The 16,068-nt window shown below is 41.4% G+C and overlaps 1 protein-coding gene across 1 annotated transcript in view; it reads right to left on the bottom strand.

The window, feature by feature from the left end:
* The window catches only part of Pdcd6ip (programmed cell death 6 interacting protein), a 52,393-nt gene that overhangs the window by 22,549 nt on the left and 13,776 nt on the right, over nt 1-16,068 (bottom strand). The window contains exons 4-9 of the mRNA XM_028767248.1: nt 13,679-13,806; nt 11,780-11,933; nt 9,739-9,839; nt 7,241-7,357; nt 3,907-4,129; nt 2,241-2,364 (exon numbers count right to left, since the gene is read on the bottom strand). Of these exons, the coding sequence (XP_028623081.1) occupies nt 2,241-2,364; nt 3,907-4,129; nt 7,241-7,357; nt 9,739-9,839; nt 11,780-11,933; nt 13,679-13,806 (847 nt within the window). The remainder of the gene's footprint in view (nt 1-2,240; nt 2,365-3,906; nt 4,130-7,240; nt 7,358-9,738; nt 9,840-11,779; nt 11,934-13,678; nt 13,807-16,068) is intronic.

Raw genomic sequence — 16,068 nt, 5'->3', positions numbered from 1 at the left:
AGGACCTAACACAAATGTTTCATAAACAAAAAGAGGCAAAATTCACATAATCTTTAACTGAAAACATGAAGTCAAAATTGGGAAAAAAAAAAATGCAATGTCGCATATCTGACAAAGGATCTGCATTCAAACCACAGAACGTGGTTTAAAGCGTTTAAAGAACGCTTTAAAGACAATGCTGAGACCCAGGCAGAGATGGTGCAGCTGGTAAGAGCACTTGCTGCACTTGTAGAGGACCCAGCTGGGCTCGGGTGCCAGCGCTCACATGGCAGCTCACAATTATCCATGATGACAGCTCCAAGGGATCTGACGCCCTCTTCTGTCCTCCACTGGCACTGCACAAGCATGGTACACATACATTCATGCAAGCAAAAGACTATAATAATTTATAATATACTTATAACAAATATAGCCGGGCAGTGGTGGCACACGCCTTTAATTCCAGCACTTGGGAGGCAGAGGCAGGCAGATTTCTGAGTTGGAGGCCAGCCTGGTCCAGAGTGAGTTCCAGGACAGCCAGGGCTACACAGAGAAACCCTGTCTCGAAAAACCAAAAAAAAAAAAACCATTATATAATAAAATACTTTAGATTTTTTTGTAAAGATGATTAAAAAGAAACAATTTATTTCCAAAGGAGAGACACACATGGAGTCCTTACAGGAGTCAGTTCCTGCCTGCCTTCCCCATGTAGGTCCTAGGGAATCAAACTCAAGTGATCAGGCTTAAAGGCAAATGCCTGTGCCCACTGAACTATCTCACTGATCTCAGGAAAACCTAAGTTTTGGAAAGGCAATAAATGACTAAGAGTGGTTGAAAAACCACGGTGGTAGAAACACACCTAACACATAAAAGCTAGGATCAATCTCAGGGACCCGCCATACCCTTATCCACCCTTGTCCCTCTGCAACTCTAAAGCAAAATAAACCCTTTCCGTTGCTTCTGTTGTCAAGGTGCTTTATCATAACAACAGAAAAGAAACTAAGACATCCCCTAGCGTAGTTTCCACAGTATTCTGTCATATGATAAAATACTGAGTATTATGGGCTGGCTGGGCTGAGCTCTCCCTGGGTTTCTATCCTCAACATTTGGTCCCGGCTGGAGGTGGTTTTGGCATTGTGGAACCTTTCAGGTGAGGCCCACACGAAGAAGTGGATTACTGGAGGACAACCTACAGAAGTCACAGCCCAGCTCTACTTCCTGACTGTGCAACATAACCAGTCACCTCATGGTCCTGTTACCATGGGCAGCTGCTCCCACCCTCAAGCCTGCCCCACCACATCATGAGCCAAAACAAAGATTTCCTCCCCAGGATGCACCTTGTAGGTACTATGTGACAGCGATGAGCAGAATGACCACTGCACACGGCGAGAGCAGCATGAACTGCTAGTGGCACATATTGGTGCATAACATGGCAAGTGAGGATGGGCACAATGTACACACTAGTGTTGCATTTATGGCAAACTACAGAGCACGAAGACCACGTGAGAGTAGCCAGGAACTAAGGACAGAGGGACTAAGGGAAGGAGGCATGAGGACTGATTTAGGTTATATTCTCTTTGTAGTAGTTACATGGATAGATCCACTCAGTAGACTGAATAAACAACATTTTTAAATGAGTATATTTCATTATGTATAAATTATACCTAATTTTTTTAATTCATAGAATGTTTTATTAATCTAATATAAAAATTGGTTTACAGTACAGTTCCATGAGTCTTTTATTACATATATTTATTTTTGTTGAGTATGCATGTGGACACTCACCTCCTACAGTATACATGTGTCAGAGACAACTTGTAGGAGTCTCCTTCCACAGTGTGGGTCCCAGGAACAGAACATGAGTCAGAAGGCTTGGTAGTAAGCTTTTACCTGCTAAGCCATCTATCAGCCTGGACCATGCATCTGAAAAGACTCATATCTACCCATTTTGCCTCAATCTCTTGAAATACAAAATAGGAGTCAAATATTCTTACTTTTTTTTTTTCTGTAATTCTATTCCTTCCAACTCTAGTTTACCTAAGGCTTTTTAATAACATGACTGCAAGAAAGGGGTGTGTGTGTGTGTGTGTGTGTGTGTGTGCGCGAGCAAGCGTATGTATCTCTGTCTGTTTGTTATTCATTTCCAAGCTCATAAAACTAAAAAGAAAAAAGAAAAACTAACAACTAAAAAATGTTCATAAATTATTCAAAACACAAACTTGAGAACTTCTAAGTCAGTTTTCAAGCCAGGTTCCACCTACCCATTTGCCAAAGTAGTAGCTTCTCTCATCTGAGCGATTGATCTGTTAACCAAGTCAGCTTTCCTCTGACTAAACACAGCCAGGGACTGCTGCACAGACACAGGGACCATCTTCTCAAACAAATCTAAAACACAGAAGATCCAAGTAAATACACAGAACCGACCGGAGCTGCAGACATGACTACTCACTCTCTGAGTGAGATCACAAGATCACACTGAACCGCAGCAGGGAAGAGAATCCTAGACCACCTCGTAAGGCGAGAGCAGTGACTGCTGCCTTTTGACTCTTTGTTTCCCTTAAGATTTTAAGTCACCATACGAGGGATCCTGGTGGTACTGCTCACTTGTCAATCAGACAGACAGACAGACTGTGTGGTCACAGTTCATCATCTCCTAGCTATGTTCCTTGGGGAAAAGCCCATTCTGGGCCTCAGCATCCTCATCAGAGACACAGACATCAATAATAGTTCCTGTGCTACATGGCTGCTGTGAGATAAATACGCATCCTTTGATGCTTAACAATCACTGGCACATGGTAAACACTTTCTATTTATTAAACAAAAATTAGTTCAATAATCACTCTTTCCCAGGAACTTAAAGGTTATGCAGAGGATCTGCTAGAATATATCACATATACTCACACTATCAAAAGAAAGCTGGTAGAACACTGATCTAATGCAAATACTAGCCTAGAAAACTACTGGTTTAAAATGATTGATCCAAGTATGGGGGCTCATGCCTGTGATCTCAACCCTTAGGAGGCTAAAGCAAGAGAACTAGGAGTTCAAAGCCAACCTAGGTTACACAGTGAGTTGAAGGCTAGGCTAGGCTAGGCTACATGAAACCTCTCTCTCAAATGAATAAGTCAATAAATAACCATATATTTATTTTCAGTAACAGTATCTTAAATATAACAAATGTTCCATCAACAAAATGGTACGGCTTGCCTCAAGCCCTAATCTTATCAAAACCCTGTCTCGGCCATCCCATCTGGTTTGTGACAGATACTTCCCTGCTTACTTTCCCCTTGACCACCTCACAGAAGACACCACCCTTAACTTTCCCATACTTCCTTGTCCAGCTAGCTGGCAGTCTGTTTGCTTGTCTTACTCATCCTATAGCCAAACTCACTCTGTAGAGCAGTCTCAGATCTCTGCCTCAGCCTCACAGGTGCTGGGCTTTCGGGTATGCACCACCATGTCTATTCCCTTATTTCTCTTAAACAACATAAATGAATGTTATAATCTAAGTATTAGAAAAAGAATGTGAGATTTTACATGAATCACATAGATCAGCCTAGACAGAAGAGAAGGCTGCCCCAAAGCATCATTTTCTTCATGGAAAATGGACAATAAAAGCTAAGCGGTGGTGGTGCACACCTTTAATCTCAGCACTTGGGAAGCAGGGGGAGGCAAGAGTTTAAGGCCAGCCTGGTCTACAGAGTGAGTTCCAAGACAGCCAGGGCTACAGAGAAAGCCTGTCTCAAAAAAAGAAAAAAAAAAGTAATTTTTAGGGCCTATGAGGGCAAAAGACAGAAAGTAAAAGAGAAGGGGAGAGAAGGAGGGAGAGAGGGGGAGGGAGGGAAAGAGGGAAGGAAGGAAGGAGGGAGGAAAGGAAAGAAGGACCTAGAGAAAACACAAATAAAGTACATGTAGAAAACAGCGTACCCGTGAACTTCTGGCTGATGGGTACATTGACTGGGGTGGGTTTCACGAGTGTGGCTTTGCCGATAGGGTCCAGATCCTTCAGGTCTGGGACACGGTCATGGTAAATGAAATCATTGTCCTTCTTTGCTGCAGTAAGGGCACGGCTGACTTTGTCAGAGAACTCCTTCACATTGACATACTCATCGTAGCGAGAGGCCACATTCTTAATCAGCTCTGCTGCGTGCTGCAAGTAAGCGTTAGAGAGTCTGTTTAGGACGGATGCCTCTCCACTAAGCCTTCTTAAGCTCTCAGGATTCCTAGTGCTGTGCTTGGCAGGACAACCTGGAAATTCTATGCCAAAGCACCTAAGACTACAAGGGGAAGAGCAGCCGGGCGGTGGTGGTGCACGCCTTCAACCCCAGCACTTGGGAGGCAGAGGCAGGCGGATTCCTGAGTTCAAGGCCAGCCTGGTCTACAGAGTAAGTTCCAGGACAGCCAGGGCTACACAGAGAAACCCTGTCTCAAAAAACAAAAAAGGGGGGGGAGCACAAATGGCCCTGTAAATTCACAGATGAGGTGCTGAGGCAGTAAAAGAAAGCTGGGCCAGTCAACATAACCTGACATTAATGACAGTTGGGTATTAAATAATTTTCACAAGCTATACAACTATGAACAGTAATTAAGAAGTACTGAACACCTTTATGGGGCCCTAAGACAGAGGTCTTGACACTACAGCAGTTAGCAATCAGATGCTAACCATTCCACACCAACAATCCTCATAAAATAACTGTCAGAGATGGAACAAGAATTTGTTTTAACACCTGCCATTATAGGCTATAAAAATTCTGCATACAAGACACTAGCCGTGTAAGCGATTACAAGTTGCTGGTAACTCAATCCATATCAAAGATTTTTAACATTCCTGGCTGAATGTTTAGTCCCATATTGGGACTAAGTTTAAAAAAAAAAAAAAGATAAGAGACTTGAACAGCACAATCAGTGTAATTTACTAAATCTTTGGGCTTATACAGAACTGTGTAACTTTGACACATGAGATACAGCAAGCCTAAAACACCAAAACTACACTACATAAAATGGTTTAATACCTATCAGCTTACACAATCCTCTAAAATATTCAAATTTAAATGTAAAATGTCAAAGCTTTTGATAAAGTACTGCATTTTCATCACTGGGACAACATCTCATGATCCCACAGGTCAAAGGCTTGGTCCTCAGCCCACAGTGCATGGGAGGCTGATGTAAGCTTTAAGAGGTACAGCTTCACAGAAGGCATCCAGACCCTGGAGGTACTCCATGAAGGGCTGTAGAGACCCAGCTTCTTACTTGCCTTCTCTTCCATCTTGGCCATAAGGTGGACTGGTCTGCACACTGCACCATGAGGCACTGACTCACTGCAGAACCAAAGGCAACACAAGTAATTCCTTGTGGATGAAGCCTCCAAACTGGAGGATAAGAAAAATGACTGGCATGATGCTTTGCTTGGTTTTTACTCTCTATTTTTCTTTTACTTTTACTTTTCCTAGTTTTTCGTGACAGTGTGGTGGTTTGAATATGTTTGGCCCAGGGAGTGGCACTATTAGAAAGTGTGGCCCTGTTGAATAGGTGTGGCCTTGTTGGAAGAAGTGTGCCACTGTGGAGGTGGGTTTTGAGACCTTCCTCCTAACTTCCTGGAAATGGCAGCCTTCTGTCTGCCTTTGGATGAAGATGTAGAACTCTCAGCTCCTCCAGCCCCATGTCTGCCTGGACACTGCCATGTTCCTGCCTTGATGATAATGGTCTGAACTTCTGAACCTGTAAGCCAGCCCCAATTAAATGTTATCCTTTTAAAAGTTGCCTTGGTCATGGTGTCTGTTCACAGCAGTAAAACTAAGACAACAGGGTTCCTCTGTATATCCCTGGCCTGGCTGTCCTAAAACTTACTCTGTAGACCAGGCTGTTCTCAAACTCAGAGATCCACTTGCCTCTGACTCCTGAGAGCTAGGATTAAAGGTATGAGCCACCACTGCCTGGTGGCTTTTTCATTTTTTATTTATTTTTGTGTGTGTATACATACAGGTGCACCTGCACCTGGATATCAAAGGACAACTTTCGGGAGTCAGTTCTTTCCCTCTACTACATGGACTCTGGGACTTAAATTCAGGTCATTAGGCTCAGCAGCAAGTGCCTCTATCTACTGAGCCATCACCCTGGCTCAGTGTTCCTTTTCTTTTTGTTATCTTAATAGAACATGAATAGATACACAGTTCTTTAAACATAAAAAAATCTTCACTCCCTAAGTTGGTACTATGCTTAATATATACATGTACTATTCCTAAAAGCAGAAAGTGAAAGCCACCAGTATCACTGTGATCAGACAGAGCAAGCAATTGGACAAGCAGGTAATCACAGGTATTAAAAAAAAAAAAAAGAACTCAGTTCCAGGTGATACATTGAGAGTTGCTAAACTGTATGTCTCATAAGTAGTACCTGAGACAAATACATACAGCGAATACAAACACACAACCCCTAATGTGAAGAAGCAAAAAGAAAGAAAGCAACTCTGGTGAAGGCAGCTATGGCATAAGCTGACACTTGTCCAATCCAAACTCAGTACAACCACACAGTCAGCTAATGTCCCTACCAGCAGCTACCCTGCAAAGGACACGGAAAGACATCAGTCCTGCATGTTACCTAGTTAGGGCTTTGCTTTATGCTTCCCTTTGCAGCTTTTGGTAATATTTAAATGAAGAAGACACCTGACATGGACCTCTGACTTCTAGACATAGACACGAAGATACACACACACACACACGCACACACACACACACACACACACACACAGAGAGAGAGAGAGAGAGAGAGAGAAAGAGAGAGAGAGAGAGAAGAGAGAGAGAGAGAGAGAGAGAGAGAGAGAGAGAGAGAGAGAGAGAGAGAGAGCGCAAAGACAAGGGCAAGGGCAAGGGCACCTGCCCCATACACACAGTGTAGAAGGAAAAGAATCACACAGTGAAAATTCCAGAGTGCATAACCCTACATCCCTCTAAAACTGTGGGGTTATAATCTCCAGTTTACCAGCCGACAACACAAGCTAAGCAAATAATTAATTTAGAACACTTTTACATTAAAATAAGCACAGACAAATTAAGAGAACAGAATAAAAATTTTAATGCAATTTTTAGATAAAATGTAAGATTTTACAAAGCATGTTTCTGGGTAAAATATCAAGATAAAAACTATCACTTGCCTCTGCTGATAAAGACAATAAACGGGAAACACGTTTATGGGCAAACCTGGGTCTCACTCAGCAGAAACGGGAGAAGGATATCATCTAAACACTTATCACCAAAAGACTCACCTGCAACCTTGCAATCTCTTCCCCAAACTTCTTCTGCTGCTTGGCCAGGATGGACTGGTGGTACTCAGCATTGGCCTGCATGATACACTGCTTGGCAGCCAGGGTGGGGAATACCTCCTGGAAATAAAAATACTGACCAGGGGAAAGTCCAACCACACAAACCATCACAGACAACAAGGATGCAGGAAGAGAAAGGAGAAGGAGACAGAAATTACAATCACCCAGTAATGGTTTAGATAGGTTAGTCATTAGGTGTGAGCAGAGAAGACCTCCTGGTTTTGCATCTGTGAATTCAATTTTCTATCAGTTAAAATTAGGGTTTGTCTTTGTTTTAAACTGTTAAATGAAGCCAATTGAGGTTTTTTAAAGCTCATTCTATGGAGTCAGAAAATCAGCATTTTGTTTACAGGAAGAAAGGCATGCATTAGAAAGAGTTGGGAAGTTCATGGGAGAATGCATACCAAGGCCAGCTTTAGATGCTTTCTTAGCCCCTTACCCAGCCTTCAGGTACCTACACCACCGTTACTCACATATACTAATGAAACTGCTCTAGAGCTGACTGTTTCATCATGTTTAAAAGACAAAAGACAGTAAGGTAAGTTCTCACTTAAACTCATAGGCTAAGAGACTGTAATAAAGATTATGGTAGCCAATAAAAAATGATTTAGTTTCATATAAATATTAACATTTCAGTATTATACTCAAAAATACATTCAGACATACAAATGAATACAATTACTGTGATGATACAGTGTAAATTTGCCCTAATTTATTTTTGAAATCACTATAGTCTAATATACTTAAACCCAGGCGTAAATCAAGAAAACCATGATATTGCTAGGGGCTCTTCCAAAATGTCGAGTCCTATCCTGCAATTTCACTGTTTTTATTAAGTATGTGGTATTTTTAAAAACCAATGAATACACTAGATAAGTGTTCTATTAAGAACCAAATTACTACGTGAGCATTTTCTGCTAAAGAAAAACCCCAGCACTCTGAGCCACTGCTTGCAGATATCCAGTTAGAACCAGAACTGACTTGCAGCTTATGGACATCCAGTTAGAACTGGATATGAAAATACCTCAGGAGACTCAGTGAGAGGAGAAATTCAAAGACATTGCAGTCTAAAACTGCCGGCACTCCAGGAAGTCTGGAGCATCTCTGTAAAGATGTTTCAGGAGACGCAGGCATGCTGCAGAGTGGCATCCAAGTCTTTGAGATGACAGGACTGTGATCAGACTGCAACAGGACGGAATTATTGATGCGACAGGATGTGACAGTGCACTGTGCAGCTATCCATAGAGAGAGGATCTGAGTAATGGCACTAACACACTAGGAGCCTGGGCAGACTTCTTTTTTTTTTTTTTTTTTTTTTTTTTTTAAGAGTTCTTTCCTCTTTCCTTTATTTTATTTTTTTATTTCATTTATTTATTTATTTTGAGACAGGGTTTCTCTGTGTAGTCCTGGCTGTCCTGGAACTCACTCTGTAGACCAGGCTGGCCTCGAACTCAGAAATCCGCCTGCCTCTGCCTCCCAAGTGCTGGGATTAAAGGCGTGCGCCACCACTGCCCGGCCCTGGGCAGACTTCTAAACTGGGGGCATAAAGGCAGTGCTGTGGGTAGGACCCCATGTATCTTAGGTGCTGGGAAGTGCCTAGCAACAATCTCAAGCCTGGTGTGCCTTAAATCCCTAGATTTCGACATTAGCTCTCCACTGCTCATATACTTTTGGGCACCTTACATCTATTTTTAACTGTACCCTATGTTTTCTGCAGTTTCATAATTTATGAAGATTCCTGAATAATATAAACTCACAGATTGTCCTACAAACACCACAGATAACCAATTTCTTGCCTAGCTGTGAAGAAGAGCAGTTAAAATATCCTTCTTGTCCACATCGTGTACATGCTTTGTCATCTACAAGCCACCTCGGAACAGTCTTTTCCATGACCCCTCAGAAAAGCTTACAGTTAAGCAATGCTTCCCGCAGTATGTGGTCAGAACGGCTGCCTTTCCTTCACTGTCCATTAGCAACCAAATTTGCTATCCCTGTTTGTAAAACTTAATTCTAATCAAGGAATCAGATGAATTTAGGTTTTCTGCTCCTGTCTTTATGTCTCTTTTTGTGCTTTAAGGCTCATCCTTAAGAAAACAGGATAATAATTAAAAGTGTGAGTCACAACATGCTCCATCTCCATGCTTCTCCCAAAGCTACCAACAGCCAGAACAATAACAAGATGGAGGAGACAAACGGCCAAAGTTTTCCAGAAAGATTTTCAGCTCAGGAAAAGAAGATCAGTAAAGAACAAATAGAAAGGCATCCCATCCCCCAAGAGAACAGCTCATGCATCTTAAAAAAACATTCTAAAAGTTATTCTTCAAATGTGTCCATTAAAATACCACATTTATTTGTTAAAACATACTTTTCAACTTGTTTCTCATACATAAAAATATCCCCGAATGCAAAACCACCAACCGCCTATGAAGGCAGTAACTGACCTTGGGGAGAGTATCTTTGTACTGACACTGTTTGAAAGCATCGCCAAAGTAATCTGCAGCCTGATTTGCCAGCTTAGCTATGATGGCATCCTTCATCTTATCTGGAATAAAATGGTAAACTGCATTATAACTGAAATAAATGAGACAAGGGCCAGCAACAAAACTCAGCAAGTAAAGGTACGCACTGCTCACCTCTGACAGTCTGCACTCCACCTCCAGAACTCACAGTGGAAGGAGAGCACCAACTCCTCAGTCTCCTTTGGCCTCTATATAAGGACCATGGCACACATGCACCTGCATTCTCTCCCCTTCTCCTTTCTCTCTCTCTCTCTCTATCTGTCTCTCTCTCTCTGTCTGTCTCTCTCTTTCTCTCTCTCTCTCTCCCTCTCTCTCTCTCTCTCTCTCTCTCTCTTTCTCCCTCTCTCTCTCATGCGCACATAAATAAAATAAATGACCTAACCTGATACATGACGTAGCATAGACACACATTATTTAAAAAAAAAAAAGTATACATCTGGGACGGAAACAATGGCTCAGCAGTTAAGGACACTGGCCGCTCCTCCAGAGGTCCCAGTTTCAGTTCCCAGCACCTACATGTCAGCTCATAACTGTCTAGCACCCAGTGGTACCAAGCACAATAGTGGTGCATAGATAGAAAGCATCTACAACATCCATGCACATTTAAAAGGAAATAAAAGACAAAGTAAAATTTATACAGCCATCTAAGAAATCTATAGTGATGAAATTTAGTCTTCTGTACAAAAACTATTCCACAGGTAGCAAAACACAATGATGCCAATCTATATAACCTAGTACTTTGGGTATAGACCCAGGAAAATCAAAAATTCAAAGCCATCTTTGACTACAAAGCAAGTTTGAGGCCAACCCAGGCTCCATAAACCTGTTTCTAAACAAGTAAATAAACAAGTAATTCTATAAACAAGTCAATAACACAGAACAGACTAATGGCTGCTGGTGGCTACAGAAGGAAAGCAGTGAGTCCTGACAGTCATTCTCGGGCGTGACGGTATCCTAACAGAAGGTAGTGGTAATGGCTGCTATGTTCTGTAACACTCCAGAAAACACTGCATTATCAAGTAAAGGGATGCTGAGGCATATGACTTCCATCTCCTCATCGGCTGCTCCTTTCTTCCTTCCTCACCCTCCTCAGCTGTTAAGGTAGTCTCAGTCTGTAGACCAGGGTGGCCTCCAGCTCAGTTTAAGTCTCACGGCTATGATTATACATATGAATTACCACATATGGAACTTTTTGTGTTTTGTTTGTTTGTGGACAGAGTTCCAGACTTTTGTACCATGGAACTCACTAGGTAATGTAGCATTACCTCATTATCATGGCAATCCGCCTGCATCAGCCTCCAAGGTGTAGGATTACAAGCATGAGCCACTAAATCCAACTAAGCTGCCATTTTAAGAAAAAAGTGAGATGTTGTTTGTACTGCATTTTCAATCTCTCTGTACTTAGATAATCAGTCTCTACTCCCCCCCACACTGACGAACAAACCTTTACAAGGGTTGTTTTTATAGCCTGTTCCTCAGGGGCATTGCTTGAATAGCTCCTTATCATTTACATCAGTTTAAATAGGACTACTTTAAGAAACCAGTCTTGATGGCTCAGTGACTAAGAGCACTTGCTGCTCAACATGAAGAGAGACTCCCTGCACCATATCAAGCGGTTCACAGTGCCTGTGGCTCCAGCACCAGGAGTCTTGTCCCTTCTTTTCACCTGCAGAGCACTGACACTTGCATACATACTTGAATAAAATCTTTAAAACATCCATTCTTAGCTAACTTGAATAATGCAGCAATGCCATAGCCATCCCACAGGCAGACCACCAGCCACTGCTGCATGAAGCTTTCTATCTTCTTCCAGGTACCTCTCCCTCTGAAGTGAGCTCAAGTACTCAACGACCTCTCAGCACCCCTACCTACCTGGAACACACTGTGTTCTAATCACTATCCTGGTATAAAAGCCTTGCACTTGTTTTCACATGTAACACAGTAAAGAAGAAAATGGAGTTACCTCTTGTGGCCTTTAAGAAAAATACTTCTTGAGCTTGGGCCAGCATAATAAGACTGAGAGTCCCAACAGTATCTGGAGATATGTCCACAGTAGGCTCTCGACTTAAGGCAGATAACACTGTGTCTTTAATATGTAAAAAGGCACCACTAGCAAACTAGAAAAAGAGAAAAAGAATTCTTTAACACTGAGACTTCATTTTCTACTGTCACACACAAACATCTTCTACATGCCAACTGAGAGGATGGTAATTATAGATACATTTCCATACATTTCATACATCCCAATTCATAAATGGAGCCTTTGCAAAATTTTAACGAAGATTCAAAGGAGACTATGGGGAGAGCAAAGTAGGTGAATGTAAAAGGTGATCAAACAATTTATTAGACACACTTCTTCAGATATAACAACAAAACACTATTCAAATGGCTGTCTCTGTCTGTCTGTCTGTCTCTGTCTGTCTCTGTCTCTCTCTCTCTCTCTCTCTCTCTCTCTCTCTCTCTCTCTCTCTGTGCGTGTGTGTGTGTGCGTGTGTGTGTGTGTGTAAGCCAAAGGACAATCCTAGGTGTCATCCTCAAGACTACCACCTACTCCTTTGAGCCTCCTTTGAGGGGCTCTCATTGGTCTGGAGCTCACCCATTAGGCTAGACTGGAGGCCAGAAAGTTCCCGAAAACAGGATTACAAGTATACACCACCAAGCCCAGCATTTAGTGTATGAATCTGGGGGATCAAACTCAAGTCCCTGAGCTTACAAGGCAAATGCTTTAATGACTGAAACATTCCACCAGCATCTACACAAATGTTTTTAGTATGGAAATACTCTTGTCTTTATCCCAAGGTCACCTTTCAAATAAGCATACTGGGCTGAGGACACATTCCCAATGGCACTCTAAGGGCCAGCAATGTGCTGACATTCAATCTGGTCTCCAGGACTTCCTACTCAATGTTTCCCTTTATATTTTTCTTCCCAGTTTTACTTTGTTGGGGTTACTAATAAAATCACTTTTTATGAAACAAATTAAGCTGAGAAAAAGGAAGTATCACTCTGGAATTTTTAGTGGTTTAGCTTGGTAGGCCACACAGACAAAACTCAAAGTCACAGTATTAACAAGACTATTAGGAGGCAAGCAAGATGGCTCAGTACGGAAAAGTGCCTGACAACCTGGGTTCAAGCCATGGGACCCATATGGTGAAAGGAGAAACCAATTCCTCAAAGTTGTCCTCTGACCTCTATACACATGATCAAACACACACACACACACACACACACACACACATACATACACACACACACACAAATACTTTTTAAATGAAACTTTAAGAAAAATCACATTGGTTTTTTTATCTGAAACAAAAAATAAAAACTGAGTACATAATAACCTGTCACAAAACAGCATGTTATATTTGCCTATGACTAGTCCTAAGCTATCTTAAAAACACTCCAGGTCTGACCACACTGACCACTTTTAAACATGACTTCTCCACAGTCTACATTTAACTTATTTTCTTGCCAAAAGTTCTTAATTTTGTCACATCACTTAAAGCCTGGATGTACTTCGCCCTGAGAAAACACAAATATCTAACCATTTTTGAATGAAGTCATTCACTTATAAGAGGTTTTCCACATATTCATCTTTGTTGTCCAATCAATATTCATTGAGCCTCTATAATGTGCCAGGCACTGTGCTAGGAGCTGGGTGGGTATACACAGGGAAGGAAACAGACATAGGCTAGAGAACAACTGCTTTATTGCTGAAATGTTTATCAATAAGGATCAGTTTACTTAAGAACACAACTTTCCCAGAGCATCAGTCATGAAGAAGACAGCAGCTATCACCTAAGTGCCAATCACTCCTTGAATCCAGTGTGCATCCCTGTGTAGAAACTGCTTTTCTGCATACCTGGTACTGCTTAGCTGCGGTTTTCAATCCTTCATCATTATCCAGGTTCTGCTCTGCTGCAATCTGGCTAGCTAAGGCAGCACAATTGAACAACACACAGCTCTTTTCATATCCTAAGCTTGCAAGAGCTGGAAAAAATTGAGAAGGAAAAGTGTATCATTATTTTTTCTATAGAAAACAATGTTTAAATGAGTAATACCATGGCCTCTATCCCATGGGCTCTCCCAAGACTGCCTTCTCTCCTATTACAGGCTGATTGCCTGTATTCAAACATTATGTCTATCATCAAAAACTCAAAGGATAAATTATTCTTTTTCTCCTACTCTTTGTTCCCCTATTTTTACAATTGCCAAGTTCAAAATGTAAAACTTATCTTTATGTTATTTCTTAGTTAAACTCAAATAAATCATTTCCATTTTTCCATGACCTTTCGAAATTTTATCTCCCCACACTCACACAATGCATGTGTATGTGTGTGCATATACACGCACGCACATACTCACACACTTTACACACATCCACATAGTGGATAGCCCCTTCATCCACATAGTCCTGAGTCAATGCCAGTGTTTCCTGGATGGTCTTCCCGACTTCCCTCTCTCTGGTGAAAACTCTACACAACACACATCCTTCAATATAACTATTTAATTTAAAGATGAAGAGAAGTGGTGTTGATGACGACAGAGAGCCGCAACCTTTGCTGGAATTGCTGAAGGGGCTACGGAAAACAGTATGAGTCCTCAAAACATTAAAGATAGATTGCCATACAACTCAGAAATCCCCTTTCTGAGTATATGCCAAAAAAAACTCAACACAGAATCTCATCATGGAATTTCTACAGTTATGTTCAGAGCAGCATTACTCAAAGAGCAACCTGAGTGAAGTATTTGTCAGTCAACCAAGGAAGGAACCTATATGTTCCAGCATAAGACAATCCTTACATGAAATAAGCAGTCACAAAAAGACTGAAGATTCCACTTATAGGAAATACTTAAAAGACCAAGTCTTAGAGACACAAAGTACAAAGACAGTGGGTACAAAGATGGGGTCAACAGGTTTTATAGTTTAATGAATAAAGTACTTCAAGATAAAGTTTTGGAGATTTGTTTTACAATGTGAATGTATCATGTACTACAAAAAACCATATACTTCAAAATGGTTAAAAGACAATTCTATGCATTGCTTTCTACAACTTCTTAAAGAGACAGACATGTAAGTCTACTAATACACAGTACTTACAACAGTAACAGCCTCAGAGTGAAGAGGATCAACAGGTGTGCCAAAAGCTAACAGAAGAGAGGGCCAAACACTCAGAAGGCTGCCTACACACAACGCTGCAAGCCCATTCCAAGAACCAGAGCAGAATGACAGCTGTCTACTCTACACAGTAGGACCACGAAGTAGTCAGCATCTCTCTAAAGGCAGCCAGTTCTCTACCTGTCCCCAACCCTCCTTACTCACTCAGCAGACACACTAACAGCTCCAACTGAATTCTAAATAACTGCGTGAAACCAAGGTAACACCAAGTAGTAAATAATGAGGAGGGTTCCTAAAGTAGAATAAATGATCAAGGAAGTGAAGAAATGCACACCTGAATCCCCAGCATTTTGGGAAATGGAGGCAGGAGGATTGAGGCTTTGGAGTCCTCCTTGGCTACAAAAGGAGCTCAGGTCAGCCTGGACTACATAAGATACTATCTCAAAAACAAAGGCAACTAAAAAGTGAGGCCAGGATAAGTGTAGAAAATTTCAGAAGTCAACAATCAGAGTTGACATCCTTAAAGAAATTTTAAGGCAGTAAAGCTGAAGAGGGAACATGCATCAAACAGTACAGGCTTATTGCTGTTGTCATCTTACACACACTTGGTTACCTAGGCTGGCCCAGAACTCTATACAACCAAGGCCAAGCTAAGTCTCATCATCCTGCCTTCCTCTCCCAAGTTCTAGCACTACAGAGTAGTGGCCATGACAAAATCCAAGCAGGATGCTTTTTTTTAGGTTACTGGGTAAAATAAATTTAAAACTTGATACTACTTGATACTAACATCTTCTTTTTTTTAATTTGTTAATTGATTTTATGTATGAATCCTCTATCTGTATGTATAACTGTATGCCAGAAGAGGACATTAGAACCCATTCTAGATGGTTGTGGTCCACCATGTGGTTGCTGGAATTGAACTCAGGACCTCTGGAAAAGCAGCCAGTGCTCTTAACTGCTGGGTCATCTCTACAGCCCTATACTAACATTTTCTTTTGGAAAAAAAAAAAGTAGACATTGTGCCTAGACTCAGCACCATCACCAACTGACTAATAAAGAATCGAGAGGCAGGTCGGGGAGAAGTATTTTTTAAAACTTCTAAGAGCAGAAGAATTAAGTGTTACAACTAAACA

The sequence above is a fragment of the Grammomys surdaster genome, unplaced genomic scaffold (assembly GCF_004785775.1).
Source record: "Grammomys surdaster isolate TR1022 unplaced genomic scaffold, NIH_TR_1.0 172, whole genome shotgun sequence".
Taxonomy (NCBI): Eukaryota; Metazoa; Chordata; class Mammalia; order Rodentia; family Muridae; genus Grammomys; species Grammomys surdaster.
Note: the sequence above shows the minus strand (reverse complement) of the source record. Positions and strands in the feature narration are given on the sequence as shown.